This window comes from Cotesia typhae, unplaced genomic scaffold (genome assembly GCF_013202065.1).
Source record: "Cotesia typhae breed Kobodo isofemale line unplaced genomic scaffold, CoteBio_Ctyphae contig_10, whole genome shotgun sequence".
NCBI lineage: Eukaryota > Metazoa > Arthropoda > Insecta > Hymenoptera > Braconidae > Cotesia > Cotesia typhae.
The window spans coordinates 61,321-77,175 of NW_027423710.1; the positions used below are offsets into that span (position 1 = coordinate 61,321).

General features: G+C 31.4%; 2 protein-coding genes across 5 annotated transcripts in view; both read left to right on the forward strand.

Annotated features, from left to right (window-relative positions):
• Positions 1–44: 44 nt before the first annotated feature.
• LOC141525373 (ubiquitin-protein ligase E3B) lies at positions 45–6,597 on the forward strand. 2 transcript variants are annotated; one of them, XM_074239883.1, is made up of 10 exons: positions 45–139; positions 282–684; positions 1,491–1,640; positions 1,757–2,084; positions 2,148–2,336; positions 2,417–2,798; positions 3,269–3,680; positions 3,746–3,864; positions 4,557–4,681; positions 4,742–6,597. In XM_074239883.1, exons 2-10 carry the CDS (start codon positions 524–526, stop codon positions 6,086–6,088), a joined length of 3,213 nt encoding a protein of 1,070 aa, XP_074095984.1. In that variant the 5' UTR covers positions 45–139; positions 282–523; the 3' UTR covers positions 6,089–6,597. The 2 variants fall into 2 exon arrangements, with proteins under 2 accessions (XP_074095984.1, XP_074096064.1); XM_074239963.1 differs by having other exon boundaries at positions 4,566–4,681.
• A 623-nt stretch (positions 6,598–7,220) lies between these two features.
• Nmo (serine/threonine-protein kinase nemo) overlaps positions 7,221–15,855 on the forward strand; it is a 39,110-nt gene continuing 30,475 nt past the window's right edge. For 2 of the 3 annotated variants that reach the window (XR_012480928.1, XM_074257044.1), the window contains exons 1-2: positions 7,221–7,833; positions 7,924–8,351. Coding sequence is in view for 2 of the 3 variants with exons in the window: in XM_074257044.1 (XP_074113145.1) it covers positions 8,134–8,351 (218 nt within the window). In the remaining variant the exon portion in view is untranslated. Of the gene's footprint in view, positions 8,352–15,855 lie in introns of all 3 variants that reach the window. The other variant, XM_074257795.1, reaches the window with a different exon arrangement.

The window sequence follows — 15,855 nt, forward strand, 5'->3', positions numbered from 1 at the left end:
GGTAACTCAAAAACTTTCTACTAGCGCCATCTAGCGGGTGATATTAAAACCACAAGTGATCTGAATCACCTGAGATTTGCTCAGCTAAATGCTAAATTGTTAAATTTCCAAGTTTGGATTTCCAATTAATAAACGTCAGGTGATTGAATAAATAAATAAATAAATAATTAATTAATTAGCAAATAAAATAATTATTTTTTATGTTTACACATAAATAGAGTTTGATAATTAATTTATAATTATGTATTTTTATTTGTTTTGTTTTCGATGACGGCGAACAGACCAGCAATGATGGCTGCGAATAGCTGTCAAATAAAATCAACTTGTTTTATTATCTACCACTCGGCCTGACAGTTTTGATCAGATAGTAGATAGTAATCTCTGGTATCACGATGGAAAAATTTACGTGATGGTTTATTGAAGCGAGCGACGTAGTTCCGATAACGCTGACGCTGACGTTTAATTATTTATTGTTAGTAACAATAAAACTAACATACTGGGGAGTTATCATTTTTGGTGAACGATGTTCAGAGCTGAGAAGTCTGCAAAAGGTAATTTTCTTCAACAGACTAAAGCTGCCAGGGAAGAAAGGGCTAATGAAAAACGTAAGGAGGCTGCTGTTGTTTGTATACAGGCTTGTGTTCGCGGTTGGCTTGCCAGGACTAAATTTGCCACTAGGATATTGTAAGTATTTTATTTTATTATAATAAAGTATGATACTAAAATTAGCCGACGTTTAATAATTTTTTTCAACAATTAAGATGACATTAAAGTTAGCTGTCACTTCACAATTGTTTTAATTTTTTTTTAACAAATAAATTATAGCAAAAAAAAAAATTATTAAAAAAATTAACTTGTAGAAATTTTAATAAATTAAAAATGCAATTTTTTTTTAATTATTTTTTTGGTAAAGAAAATTAAAAAATTATCAAGTGACAGATAATTTTAATTTCATCAATTAAGTTATAAGGAAAAAAATACTTTTAAAAAATTGCACGTATAATTTTTAAAACTTGCTACATATGAAATTTTTTCAATTATTTTTTACAATAAAAAAAATTCTAAAAATTTTTAGAATTTGTTTTTTTTTGAGAAAATTATTACAAAAAAAATAAAACAAAAATTTTTATTAGTAAAAAATTGGAAAAAAAAAAAAAAAAAAAAAATAGTGCAATTTTTTAAAAATATTTTTTAATTCTAATTTAATAAATGAGTTAAATAATTAACTTTAGTGTTATTTTTTTTTTTTTTTAAATAAATTTATTCTGAAAAATTATTTTTAAAAAATTGCATTTTTAATTTTTAAAAATTTTTACAGGCCAATTTTTTTTGCCATATTTAATTTGTTAAAAAAATTGTCAAATAACTGCTAAATTAATTTTAATTTTTATTTTTCTTGATCGATAAATAAATTTATAACATTTTTATTTTTAATCTTGACACTCGGCACTTGTCAATATAATTTATTTTTTTTTTTTTTTTGTTTACAGAAATGAGTTCGATACTTATTTTCCAAATGAAACAGCAACGGACGCTTCAATAGAGTTGAAGCCAGCTTTACAAGTCTACAAACAGATCTCCAGGTTTTTGATAGTCTTTAAACGCGACAGAGATCAAACGAGAATAGAAAGAATATGCAGGTAGAATTTTTAAGTCAATTATTTAATTTTGCTTCAACTTTAATTTTAATTAAATCTAAAAATTTAATAATTATATAATTTTCCAAGGACGTGAAATAAAATAAATTTAATTTTAGGTACCTTGTAAAAACATTAGACTCAGAACAGCCAAAGCTGTCTTACGTAGGCGTAGCCTTAAACAAAGACCACTACATATCCTGGATATCGCAAATGAAAATGATACTGTACCAATGCATGATTGGCCTGGATGAGTTGCGACCGGAGAGACCTACTGACCACAGATGTATTTTACTGCGTCTCCATACTCTGGTGAGCTTCACGTCGGCTGGGACTTGGGCAATACAGAAAGTCAAAGGAATGGAAAAACTTCGAGCCGGTATGAATCAATTGTGTGCTAATATTATGGGGCATCTAGTCAATAGTGGTTTTTATACAATCATGCAGGTAATTTAATTTAATTAATTAATTATTTACAAATTTATTTTCTTATTAATAAATTTATTTTAGACGTTATTAGTTAAGGGACTGGGAAGAGAAAAAATAGCTTTGAAACCACTTGCGCTATCAGCAGCTGTTACCTTGACAATGCGGCCATTGATATCTTCACAAATGTCTGATAAATTAGTATCTTTATTTTTAATAAATATATTTAGCGTACCTGCACTTGTTTATCATTTGAATATTTATTCAACGGAGGTAATTATTTAAATTATTGTTATTAAAATTAATTAATTTTACTCTGATAATTTATATAATAATTAATAATTTATTTTTAGTGCATAAATCTATTTATCAGCCATAATTTATTCACGCGGAGTTTAGAGTTGCTCAACTCCGAGCAGAACTTGAGGATAATATTCAATGCATTGGAGGGCAGTTATGCGCTGTGTTTGCTGGCGAATTTAATTCAGCTGGCAAATATTGAGCGGGATGAAGTTTTGAAGGACTTGTACTTTCCTTCCTTCATTTTTGTGGTGACAAAAATGCTCGAGTCCTGTCAGCAGTATGTGGTAGCGAAGCAGAGCAATTTGACTCATTGGCATCCGGTTCTGGGTTGCTTTGCACAAGCCGTTGATTCTTCACTTCACGGAGCCATACCTTATACTAAAATTCAGTTGGCTCATCTTTGGACTGGGAAAATTGTCTCACAACTTATTGGTAACTATAGAATAATATTTCATTTATTATTTAAGGAGTTGTATGTATTTAGGTCGAAAAATAATTTTGAATCATTTTTTTTGAATAAGATTTTTGATTGATTTGTATGAAAATTGACAAACAATTATTATTCATTTTATTTGTAAATACTTATTTTTTTTGCTTCATAAAAAATCAATATTTAGACCCCTGTCAATAATTGGGGCTTTTTTATAACTCTTAAAAAAATCCGAACTTAAAACGTATGTTAGATTGATTTAAATTTAGTTCATTAATTCGCCACCATTGACGCTAGTGATTTTAAATGAACCAATAGAATTTCTCTCGAGTCCGCCATTTTAATTTCTACCTCCATCTTGTCGTTTTTAAGCACAAGAACGAATTTTTTTCATAAATTCGTCAAATTCGATGATAATTAAAAAAAAAAAAAAATGCTAGAATTATTAAAAAAAAATATTATTTTTATCTAGGACTCCCATTGGTAGAAATAGTAGAAAAAGAAGTACCAAGTCCTCCAGAACATCAAAGCACATCAGTTGGTACAAATATATTCCGCCGAGCGTTTCTAGAAGCTCGGACGAATCGCAACAACAGTAACAAAAATTACCGAAAACTCGGTAGTCCCGAGACGACAAAAATATCCTTGATATGTTCTTTATATCAAACAGCGCTGCACACTCTGACACAAATGAAACTGGACATCTTGACGGGACTTTGCTATCAGGACAAAGTTCTCTACCACATGTGGTTGTTTCTCAACACTTTGGGGCCACACTGCGGTCTTCGGGCGTTCTTAGACCACCTGGCAGCTAATACCAAGTGCAGCGCGCCGGAATTCCAGATGCTCATTCTCTTCAGCGACTGCATGACCCACTACGTGACGTGAGTAAAAATTATCGACTCTTGCTTATCTTTTAGTAATGTATATGTATAATTAACGCAACTAGGATATTGGATGACATGGAGATGTACGAGCAGCAAGATCCTTTCAAGCTCACGGATTTTGTCACTATGTCTTATTTTCTTAATCAGTTTTTGTACAAAGCTGTTCTTAATAATCTTTTTGGTAAGTTAACTATCATAAAATTTTTATGTATAGACTAAAATAATCGACTATTTTTTTTAAAGATATTAAAATATTATTTAAAGTAGAAAAAAAAAATTTTAGCCTTTTATATTAATATAAAATTAATTCCAAAATTAAATAATAAATTTTAAAAGTCTGATTACATAAAAACGGCTTGTCTGATGAGAATTTAATTTATATTTTATCTTTTTTTTATATATTTTTTTAAAAATACATAAAAAAATGAACAATTTAAAAAAAGTTGAATATCACAATTTTCTAAAAAATTTATAAATTTTTTTGAAAATTTCTAAAACTTGTTAAAATTATGATAATCATTTTTTTAAAATTTATTTTCAAAAAAAAAAAAAATATACCAATAAAATCAAATATAAATTTCGTCCAAAAAAATGAAAATGAAAATGATAGATCCCACTTGTAAATAATTACCAAAATTAACTTGAATCAAAAAGAAAATTTTTGAACCAAGAAAATAATTTTAAATAGTTTCGCTGTCTTGAATGAAGAAAAATTTCTTAAAAATCAAGAAAAACTTTGTAATTATTCATTTGATTCAATTAATTTTTTTTCTGTGTATAACTTTACCAATTTTTAATTTGTTTTTTTTTTTTTATTTTTCATTACTGACATAAATTTCAGTATCGTATATTGTACGACATACTGAGTTTCAGATGTTACAGATGTCAAGACAGTGTCAAACAACCCTCTATTCTCATCTCTGCACACCCTTTTAATGGCGATCTACCGGCGAGATTGCCGCCGATCATTTTGCCCAGAGGGTCACTGGCTAGCCAAGGTAAAAACTTGAACTTCTCCCTGAATTTTTCTGACCCCTAAAAACCTTAAAAACTTCCAGGAAGTAAGAGTCTCAGGTTTCCTAGCAGACCTCGAAAAAGGCCGTCGAGGAGCAGCGCTCCTTCTGTCAAAAATGCCTCACGTGATTCCGCACTCGGAGCGAGTAGTGCTCTTCCGAAAGCATGTGGCGGATGAGAAAGCAGTCCTGGGACTGACCGAGAGCGCGTGCAACAGTCCTTCCTCAACTCTGATTTCCGTTCACCGAACTCGAATAGTCGAGGACGGTTACCGGCAGCTAGCAATGCTGCCCCCGCAAGCTTTGAAGGGCGTGATCCGAGTGAGGTTCGTGAACGAGCAAGGGCTCGACGAGGCAGGAATCGACCAGGACGGAGTCTTTAAGGAATTCCTGGAGGAGACAATCAAGCGAGTATTCGACCCGTCGCTTAATCTCTTCAGAGCTACCAGCGAGAACCGGCTGTACCCGTCTCCGACTTCCTACATGCAGGAGAACCACCTGCAGCTGTTCGAGTTCGTTGGACGGATGCTCGGCAAAGCAGTCTACGAGGGAATAGTCGTTGACGTTCCCTTCGCTTCTTTCTTCGTGTCTCAATTTTCAGGGCAAGCTGGAGGTGCTCTCTACAGCTGGCTGGACGAACTGGCCTCGCTGGACCGGGACCTCTACCGGAGCCTGACCCTGGTGAAGCACTACAAGGGCGACGTGAGCGAACTGGAGCTTACTTTTTCCCTCGACGAGGACGTGATGGGTCAGCTGGTCACTCACGAGCTGAACCCTGGTGGAAAGGCGGAGACTGTCACCAATTCTAATAAAATAAATTACATCCATCACATGGCGCACTTTCGGATGCACAGACAAATTAAAGACCAGACCGCGGCGTTCACCAAGGGGTTCAAGTCGATTATCAATCCGGACTGGCTGTCGCTGTTCTCGACTCCGGAATTGCAGCGGCTCATTTCTGGAGACAATGTTCCCCTGGACTTGAGGGACCTTCGGAGGCACACTCAGTACTACGGCGGGTTCCATGATAGTCACAGAGTCGTCTGCTGGCTCTGGGACATCTTGGAAAAAGACTTCAGCGAGGAAGAACGAGGGTTGTTTCTTAAATTTGTCACCAGCTGCTCTAAATCTCCGCTGCTCGGCTTCGCCCACCTCGAGCCCCCTTTTTCGATCAGGTGTGTCGAGGTCGGAGATGATGAAGACACTGGTGACACTATTGGAAGTGTCATTCGCGGGTTTTTTACTATCAGGAAAAAAGATCCGCAAAATAGGCTGCCTACTTCTTCGACGTGCTTCAATCTTCTCAAGCTACCGAACTACCAAAAAAAAAGCACGCTAAGGGAGAAACTCAGGTACGCGGTTACTAGCAACACCGGATTTGAGTTGTCTTAACGTCAAGCTTTCGGTTTTAGTCAATCGGGGGTATTTTGTAGCTTCACCCGTGTAAAAAAAACTTGTCATAAATTTTATGAAAATTTTATAAAAATTTTAGGATATTTCTATGACTATTTTATGACAAGTTTTTTTTTTACACGGGCAATTCATATTTTTCTTGCTACTGGAGGAAATTTTTTCAAATTTTTTTCGAAGCTAGTAATACTCTTCATTCCCTTTTACACTCAAATTTTGTTTTATTTACACTCGGGCTAATTTTGAAATTTTTTCATTGCAATATTTATGGATTGAAATGTAATTCGCGTAAAATTTATCTACCTCCGAGTTCTTCTTGGTGCAGGATAGTTTTCACCAAGGACCAATTATGATTATCAATGTCAAGGTAATACATCGACGCTTTGTAAATTGCTTGCCTGTATTTCTGTAGATGTTTTATAACTGGATATTGAAATACTATTGTAAAATTGTTAATAATAAATTACACTTCTTTGTATGTTTAATACAATTATTAATTCGTTATTGAATTATATAAATAAAATACATTTATTCCTTTTATATTTATAATTTTGTACAAAAATTAGTACTTTGCACCGCAAAGCAAAAATAGCGTATAAATAATATTTAATTATTAAAAAAATTAACAATTAAAAATTATAATAATTAAATATTAACAATTAAAAATAATAATAATAATTGTTTTTAAAATTTCTCAAATAAAACATTTTAAATTCAAATTTCCCGCGCCATGCGCAGAAGACGAAAATCAGCTCGGCGCGTAGCCACGTGATTCAAAATTTGCCGCCAGAGCGCGCTGTCAAAAATAGAAAGACAATGAGTGTCCACGGCAGAGGGAGGCCAGTGGCCAACGAGCCTCGGTAGTAATTGCTCGTTTCACATTTCTTCTTCCTAAAATACCAAGGAACAATAACTATCTATACATCTACATAACACACCATATATATATATATATATATATATATATATATATATATATATATATATATATATATATATATTTATACAAACCCATAAAAGTAAATAAATCCAGCTGAAAAAATCCAGTGATAAAATAAAAAATTCCCTGAGAAGACAAAATAGTCAAGGGAGTAGTGTCCGCGTATGCGTGAAGAAAATCGTGTTTAAATCGGTAATCAATCAGCTAATCAGTCCACTCCCTCCCGAGTGTTTTCCGCCCAAAAGACTCTTTCTACATCGACGCCAAGCTCTGTCTACACCTAGTGCTCCAGTGACTCCATGTGCAGAACAATAATTATAAATAAACTATTTAATGAGTAAATAAAATACCAACAGCAATATTATAAATAAATAATAACAATAGTGATAAATCTAAGTAAAAAAAAAAAAAAAAAAAATTACTTACATGCATAACATAATTTAATTATTATTCCACCAGTGTGCGCTACGACGTTTGGTAACAAAACAAAAAAACGGAGTTTGAGTTTAAGCCTGAGGACACTGGCCCCAAGTACACGACAATTAAATCTTCTTCTTCTTCCTAAACCTCGGTTTGAAATTTTATTTTTATCAAAGAAGAAATAACCCGATTTTGCACCTGGAAAAATAAAAAACTAAAGAAGAAACGGTGACTGGTTGATGAACCGACGGATCAACGGAGCAAATATGCGCGAGTGCTGGCACAGTTGACCTAACCTATGAGTCTCCCAAGAGTAGAGCTGGTTTTATTGAAGAAATAAAATATTAAACCAGTATAGCTTTAATTAGTAAGTGATTTATTATTATAATTTTATTTATTTCTTATTAGAGAACTCTGTAATTACAAACTGCGATTTTTAAATTAATTAATCCTCCAGGTGGATGTGCGATGAGTAAATTTGACGTGTGAGTCAACCGGTGATAGTCGCGTTAGTCATTGACAGGACAACAAATCCTGAAGAAAGAGCAGGAAGAAATAAGAAAGAAGAAAGAAGAAATAGAATTTTAAGTTGCCTGTTTCCTGTTCCTGGTGATCGGTAATTTAGAGTACATCCGGGCCTAGGGCAGAGGACCCCTAGGAACACTTGATGGCAGTAGTGGGGCCAAGCCGGCACTCAAGAGTGTCCATGAGCGTGTCGATGTCGCTGATGCAGGGGGCTGCTCCAGTCGGTGGAACCGCTGGGAACTCCGGAACCCACGGGCAGCCGGTCTCCAATTATTATCACCCAGTGGCTCCTGCTCCTCAGCCCCAGGAGCCCTACCAGCCAGACAAGGCCATTGGATACGGAGCTTTTGGCGTCGTTTGGTAAGTCAATTTTTTTTATTACGTTCTAATATATTTTCAAAATTTTATATGAGTTATTTTGGTAAATATTCTTTATAGTACTTTGCCTAGGTTTAAACCCTAGGGCTCAGCTCGGCTAATGTCATTTTTATACCTGCGTTCTTTATTCTGAAAAGTTTGGGGGTTTTTCGGAATATGATATTTTGGGGTGTTGATTCTTTGGAAGATTTTTTTTGCTTTTATAATACGAGAATTCGCTTTTGTGATCAGATTTACTTGGAGTTAGGTAGTGGAAGAAAACCCTGAAAATTTTTGGGGTTTCTTTTTATTTAGCAGTCTTATAAGCTGTTGACAGCAATTTATTATTATATGGTTGTTGATATTACCTTAAGCAAACATTTTAGAATTTTTAAATATTTTTTTTTAACTTGTTAGAGATCAATTAAAATATTTTGTAATTATTTATTTATTTATTTTTTTTTAAACCTATGGGATGTCAACTAATTTTAATATCACGAATCAATATTCGTGAATATATTGGCAATAGTAAAACTATAAAAATAGAAGCAAAGAGTTGGAATTATTATGAAATCATAAGTTATAAGATAATTGTAGATAACTATGGCTGACATTTACTGATTCGATTATGGTTAAACATTTGTTGGTAATTCAATAGTTGAGTACTTTGGTTAATAATTGAATTATCAAACATGAAATTTAAAAAAAAAATTTTTTTTTGTGCATAGTTTTCTAAATTTCATTTTTTAAATAATTTACATAATCACTAATAAAAATTCCTGGGACAAGTTTAGTTTTACAGTTATTATTTTTTAATAAATAGTTCAAATTTTTTTTTTATCACCGATATTCAATTTATTATGATAAGTAATTTGGCTACATTCGAAAATTTTTTATCTCTAGATACATAATTAAGAAATGACCTTGTATCTGGAGAACTATTGACATTTTTAAAGATATAAGCTCATCCCGATGTTACACTCATCGAGACCTTTCATTAGAGTACCCACATCAATTTTTCATATATTTGATATATTTATATATATATATATATATATATATATATATATATATATATATATATATATATATATATATATATATATATATATATATATATATATATATATGTATATATGAAAAATATATCAAAATGCATGCGGGTACTCAAATGAAAGCTCTTGATGAGTGTAGCACTGGGATGAGCTTATATCTTTAAAAAGATCAATTGTTAAAAAATTACAGTGCAATTTAACAAAAATCATTATTTAATAAAGCAAAATTTTATTCATTTATAATTCACAAGTCATAGTGACTGCAGTTGCTAGTTTTAATTAATTAAAATATTCTAAATCGTGAAACTAAATAATTACCTAATTTTATAATTATTTTTTAAAAAGTTTTTTTATTTAATTAAAAAATTCAAATTTTATTTAATTAAATTTAAAAATTTACAATTTTTTCTAAAAAAAAAAAAAAAATATTCAATTGTTGAGAACTGAAGTGAACAAAAATCCTCCAACAAGTAGCATAAAAATAATTACGAAAAAAATTCTTGGAGTAAAAAAATAAATCCCGTGAATTAAAGCCCGCCCTTATATGATATTTTCAGTAGATTTTCGGCGATAGAGAATAAAACCGTCTGTTCTATTGAGAGAACCACATGCTGGTGTATTGGTACACAGAAGGATATGGAGGGTGTCGAGTATAGATCGTGGAGCCAAGTATTGGCCTATAGCATAAGTACAGAGTATTGAATTCTGCATCTTGCATGGGGGTGAGAGTGCAGCTAGAATATTTTTCGAACAGAAATGGGCATTTGTGCCCTAGCCCTATCCGTTCTGTGCTCGGGGTTCCCCCCGTGAGTTACTGCGTAGCTACTCCCCCGTGTAAGAGCAGGAGCCCCCTGGTCGGACCGTCTGGCGTTTTGTGCTCATGTAGAACCTACCCAGTTTGAATTTTAGTCGGAGCTACCAGCGTAAGCGAGTGAATGCCCTGTCAATTCACATATCATCTATCTCATCCCTCGGTGCTTTGTCCTTTAGTTATATTATATGTCCTTTACGTTCAACAGCACACGGAAAATACATTTTTATCCCTGTTTGCTTTTTTATAACTATTCACACATTTTTTTAGATTTTTCTTTGAAAAATTTCAAGCGATATCGGAGAAATTTTTTTTTTTTATTCAGAAAAATGAATTGAAAAAACTTTTTAATTTAAAAACAAGTTAAATTTTTTGATAAAAAATTTTCTGAGAAAAAAAAATTTTTAAATTGAAATTAAAAATTTTAATAAACTGATAGAAGGATTTTTTTATATTTAATAAGATTTATTAATTGATAATAATTGATTTTTTAATTTCATAAGATTTAATAAATATTTATTAAAATTTAATAAATTAAATAATCAATTAAAAAATTAATCCATAATTTTTAAATTGTTGATAAAAAATCAAAATTATTATTAGAAAAATTCAAATTCAAAATTTTTTATAAAATTTAATTTTTTTTTTTTAAAAACCTGTTTTATTTTATACAAATCAATTTTTCGATTCTTTATTTTGATATTTGTTATTTAAAATAGAATTTGCTTAATTTTTACAAAAAATTTGTACAAAATGATTTTTTAATCAAAAATTAAAAAAAAATGGATAAATTTGTTGAAAAATGCAAAAAACTTGAAATTTTTTTTAAGATTACTTTTAATCTTAAAATTATAAGAAAAGGTTTATTTAATTAAAAGACTTGAATAAAAACTTATCAATCGATAAATTAAAATTACAAAAAAGAATGAAAAGAAAGCAAGACAAGTTTGAGACTGAGAATTCCAGGATATTTTTGAGGGTGGAAAGTCCTTACGGTGCTCGACAGCTGCGGCGTCACCTGCCCCAGCAGCTGGCACGCCCATATAAATGGCGGTGAAAAATCCCGCGGGAAGAATACAAGAAGCCTGAATAAGGGAATAAGTCGGCTGGAATAAAATATAAAGCGAAGGAAAAAAATAAAATAGAAGATGAAGAAAACAACTAAGCACCAAATAAAAAGAAGAAAGAGAATTAAATAACTAAACTCTGATGCCGATAAGAGCCGAGGTTTTAGTATCGAGGCTTCGTCTTATCACATTTGGTAAATAATAATAACAGGAACATAAACAGTTATTGGAAGAATAGATGAAAAAAGTTTCAAAATATTTAAGTCATGCTCTACATACGGATGCATTGATACTCTGAAGACATATAACAGAAGAGGACGTAAGTTTTCTCCGTTGGAAGAACTCAGATCCGGATTACCTCGTGACATGTCTTCAATATTGGTGTGTATGTACCAATTATTCAGCCCCGTCTGCACAAATCTATACTAATGTAAAAAAAAAAGCTTCAATTATTGACACTGTAAGAGACAAAGTTATGATTTAATTTTTTTTAAGCAATCAAATATCAATATCGTTGAATTTTGTTTGTGGTAATGTCTCAAGTAATGTTTTAACTAATCAATTTCTTTTTTAAAATGATAATCACTGATATTTATTAATTAATTTTAAATAATTAAATAGATTATCCGGATACACCAATTATTGGCAGGTTAAAAAACTGATTGATCTAATTATTGACATACCTTCACCCCAATTATTGACACCTACACTGCGCATGCGTCGAATCATCTGCTTATTCTTATTTATCGAAACTTATTATTATTAAGTAATCAATTTTATTAAAGTTTATTAATAATAATTTCCATAAATGACTTTTAATTAATTACTTTTAAAAATATAAAAATTAATTTAAAAATAATTTATTTAATCAGAAGAGTTCAAACTCTTACAGTTAATTTTTTGGGTTAAAATAAAAAAAAGGCGTCATAGCGCTGTCGAATGGCAGTCAAAATGAGATTCAACTTAAAAATTATCAACTAGTTATTGACACCCATTATTTAAATATTATAAAGCATACAATTAATTTCGATTATTCAATTTTATAAATTTTTCATATATAGTTAATAAAAAAAAAAAAAAATCATATTATTAGATGAAGAAATTAATTTAAACTCGTAAGCTGGTTTGATGAACTGGTGCTAACTTTATTTTTCTTTAATAATTAATATTTAATATTTTGAACTGACAGTAATTATTTTCAATTTTTTAATTAATTAGAATTTGATAAAAATTTATATGATAGTTATTCTTATTACAGATGATTAAATATATTTAAAAATAATTTAAGGTGTCAATATTTAGACCCCTGTTAATAATTGGGGCTTTTACCTTAGTGTAGAATATTTTATGTGTTTTTTGGTACCGAAAATTCGGCACCGGAAATTGCGGCTCGAAAAATTTATTGTATATGTGGTACGAGATAATTTAACAAGAGATATAATATATATATACTAGCACAAGAGTTTTGTATCGAAGAGAAACGGGAAATGACGCACGTGTTAACGCCATTCCTCGACAGAACAAACAGTTGGTTTTTCATATCACGCTATGGAAGAATAAAATGTCGATCGAGAGAATAAACAGCAGGGCGCCGACCTGAAAAACTTGGGAACGAATTTTAAGGTTTTAAAAGTGCCTTTTATTTTTTGGCAGCAAATATCTCGGCAAATATCAAATATATCAAAAAATGCAAAGAGAGCTTTTTTGTAGCTCTTGAAATTCTCTACAAGAAAGGTTCTTACCGATTTTTCCGTATCTTGCATATTTTCTGAGATATTTCAGAAATGAAAATATCGATTAAAAGAACAAGCAGCAGGGCGTTGACCTTTTTTGAAAATTTCGAAATTTTTAATAACTTTGTAAGAATTAAATATTTTTTGATAAAAAATCATTTATTAACAGTTAATAAAGCTTATTAAATATAAACAAGTCCTTCTATCAGTATATTTAAAAAAAAAAACTTTAAAAATTCCGATCTTGCAGATTCGATATTTTTTTTTTTCGCAAAAATGAAATTTAAGGAGTTTCGTAAAGCCAGTGACCTGGAGGCTGCAGGATGTAACTTAACTCATTAATTACGACCTACCAGGAGCAGTTTTCCTGGAGCAGTTATAACCAGCTGCAACCTGGATTTACGAAAGCCAAAAAGAGTAAAAATAATTCAGCAGACTTTTGATTTAAAAAAATTTTTTATTGCAACGTGTCGATTCACCTGTCATACCACGACCTCGGTAGTGGTTAACCGGTCTCTTTTTTTGTCCCGCTTGCACTAAAGTTAATCTGTATGCCGGTACTCTATATATATACTATCGTGTTGCAGCTACATCTTGTATATTACACACACGAGTGCAATCTTGCCGTAAAAGAAACAAAGAGAACCGTGTCAAGTCCGTATACCGCGGTTTCATCATTGTCATTTGCCTTCTATTCCTTAGCTCAATTTTGCTGTCTCTCATCTGCAATTAAGGACTTGAAAAAAAAAAAAGAATCTTTTGTTTAACAGTTAAAAATTTATTTTAGCAACTTTTGTTCCTAAAATTACTTTAAACAAAAGTCTTAAAATGACTGTTTTAAAGATCAACCACTCAAAGATTACAATTACATTTAATATAATATCTTTAAACAAAACAAGTAATATAAAATGAAGCAAAGTATGAAATAGCTTTAAACATAAAGAGAACAAAGAAAGTTTACTCACGAGTGGTAACTGCACCAAGTACAAGGAGAGTAGGAAGGAGAGCTTTCTAGAATCGAATAGAACTAAATGCGGGAGAAACAGAGATGCAAGGTTTGTGTGGCAAAAGAGATAAACTGAGACTTAGAGAAAAGGACGGCTGCATTACTACTCTCTCTCACACACACACACACACACACACACACACACACACACACACACACACACACACACACAAACACACACACACACACACACACACACACACACACACACACACACACACACACACACACACACACACACACACACACACACACACACACACACACACACACACACACACATTTAGTGTCGTAAGTGAAGCTAATGCAATATACAATGTGGAAACCGAGTTCAGAAAAGAGAACTCAGAGGTAACCCTGTGTGAGAGACCGTGACGGCCACTGGCCTTCTTCCCTTGCCTATGCTTCATTTCTAGATTATCCATGATCGGTTTTCATCATTACTGATCAATCTTCATTCTCATTGTTGTATTGTTACATAAATATTGTAGTTAACGGGAGTTGAATGACGGAAAAGCGCCTACGCAGTGAAAAATGATAAGGCAAATCGACAAAACAGCACCAAATGTGAAAAATTTGAAACTTTAACAAGAATTTTCCACACTGATAGAAGGATTTAGTACGGAGTACTAAACTGATTTAGTAAAAAAATTTTTAGTCAATAATTAGTAAATATTTGGTAATGAGAGGTTTGTTATTAAATGATTTAGTAACTATTACTAAATCTTATTAAATAGAACTAAATCTTATCAGTGTATGTTATGGCGGACAAACAACAAAAATTACTTGACATTTTTAAGTTTTTTTTTCTCAAATTTTTTATACTCTTATTTTAAAATTCAGTTTACGAAATATTATTTTTTCGTATGCTAGCAAAACGCTCCGAAAAAATGTCAAAATTACAATTTCAAATAGTGATTTTATCAGTTTTAATATTCACCCGAAAATACTCACGAAAATATAAAATTTGCTTCTGGAAATGATTATTATATTGAATTGGGGCTGCATCTATATTTAGCGATAAAAAAATCGAAAAATAAAAATATTCACAATTGTTGAAGTCTAAAAATAGGTCGAGCTTCAATTCTACATAATCATTGAACGTTTCAGTTATGATAAAAACTAATTTTTCATATATTTTTAAACTTCAGAATGACCAAGCAGTGTTACATTAAATAATTATTTTTTATCAATTGAGATTGACATTTTTCGATGTACAATTATAAATTTTGAGTTCATTATTTCGAGAATAACAATTACCATTTAATTCTATTGGTGGAAATAAATGAGTTAGTAACAATTACTCATGAAAGGTTTTTTTACTAAATAATTTAGTTACTATTACTAAATCTTATTAAATAGAACTAAATCTTTTGATAAATCGTGTAAAACAAAGAAAATGAGAAAAACAAACATGAAGAAGTTAATTTTTTGATTTCTTATAGTCAAAAAATGGCGAAGCCCCGTTTTCCGTTGATATTACCTCGATAAAAGTCACACGCAATGGATTAACCTAAATTTTCTCTGTTTCTCTGACCCTCCAAATTGGCCCTAAAGATTTTCATGCATTACCACAGATACCAACAAAAGTCAATAAGTTTTAAAGAAATTCCATCGACACTAGCGCCGCAAGTAAAAAGTTTAAAACTAGTAATAACAATGCTGATATTGCAGTTTTGAATAAGAAGAAAAACCAAGAATTGTATCCTGAGTAATAGTTGTAATTGGTTGGAATATAAGTGCTTTGTTTGCAGTTGTGTTTAATGTATTAACGAATAGCAGAAGCGTTCCGGAAGAAGGCACGAGGTGAAAGCTAGTTGTACAGTTCTTACATT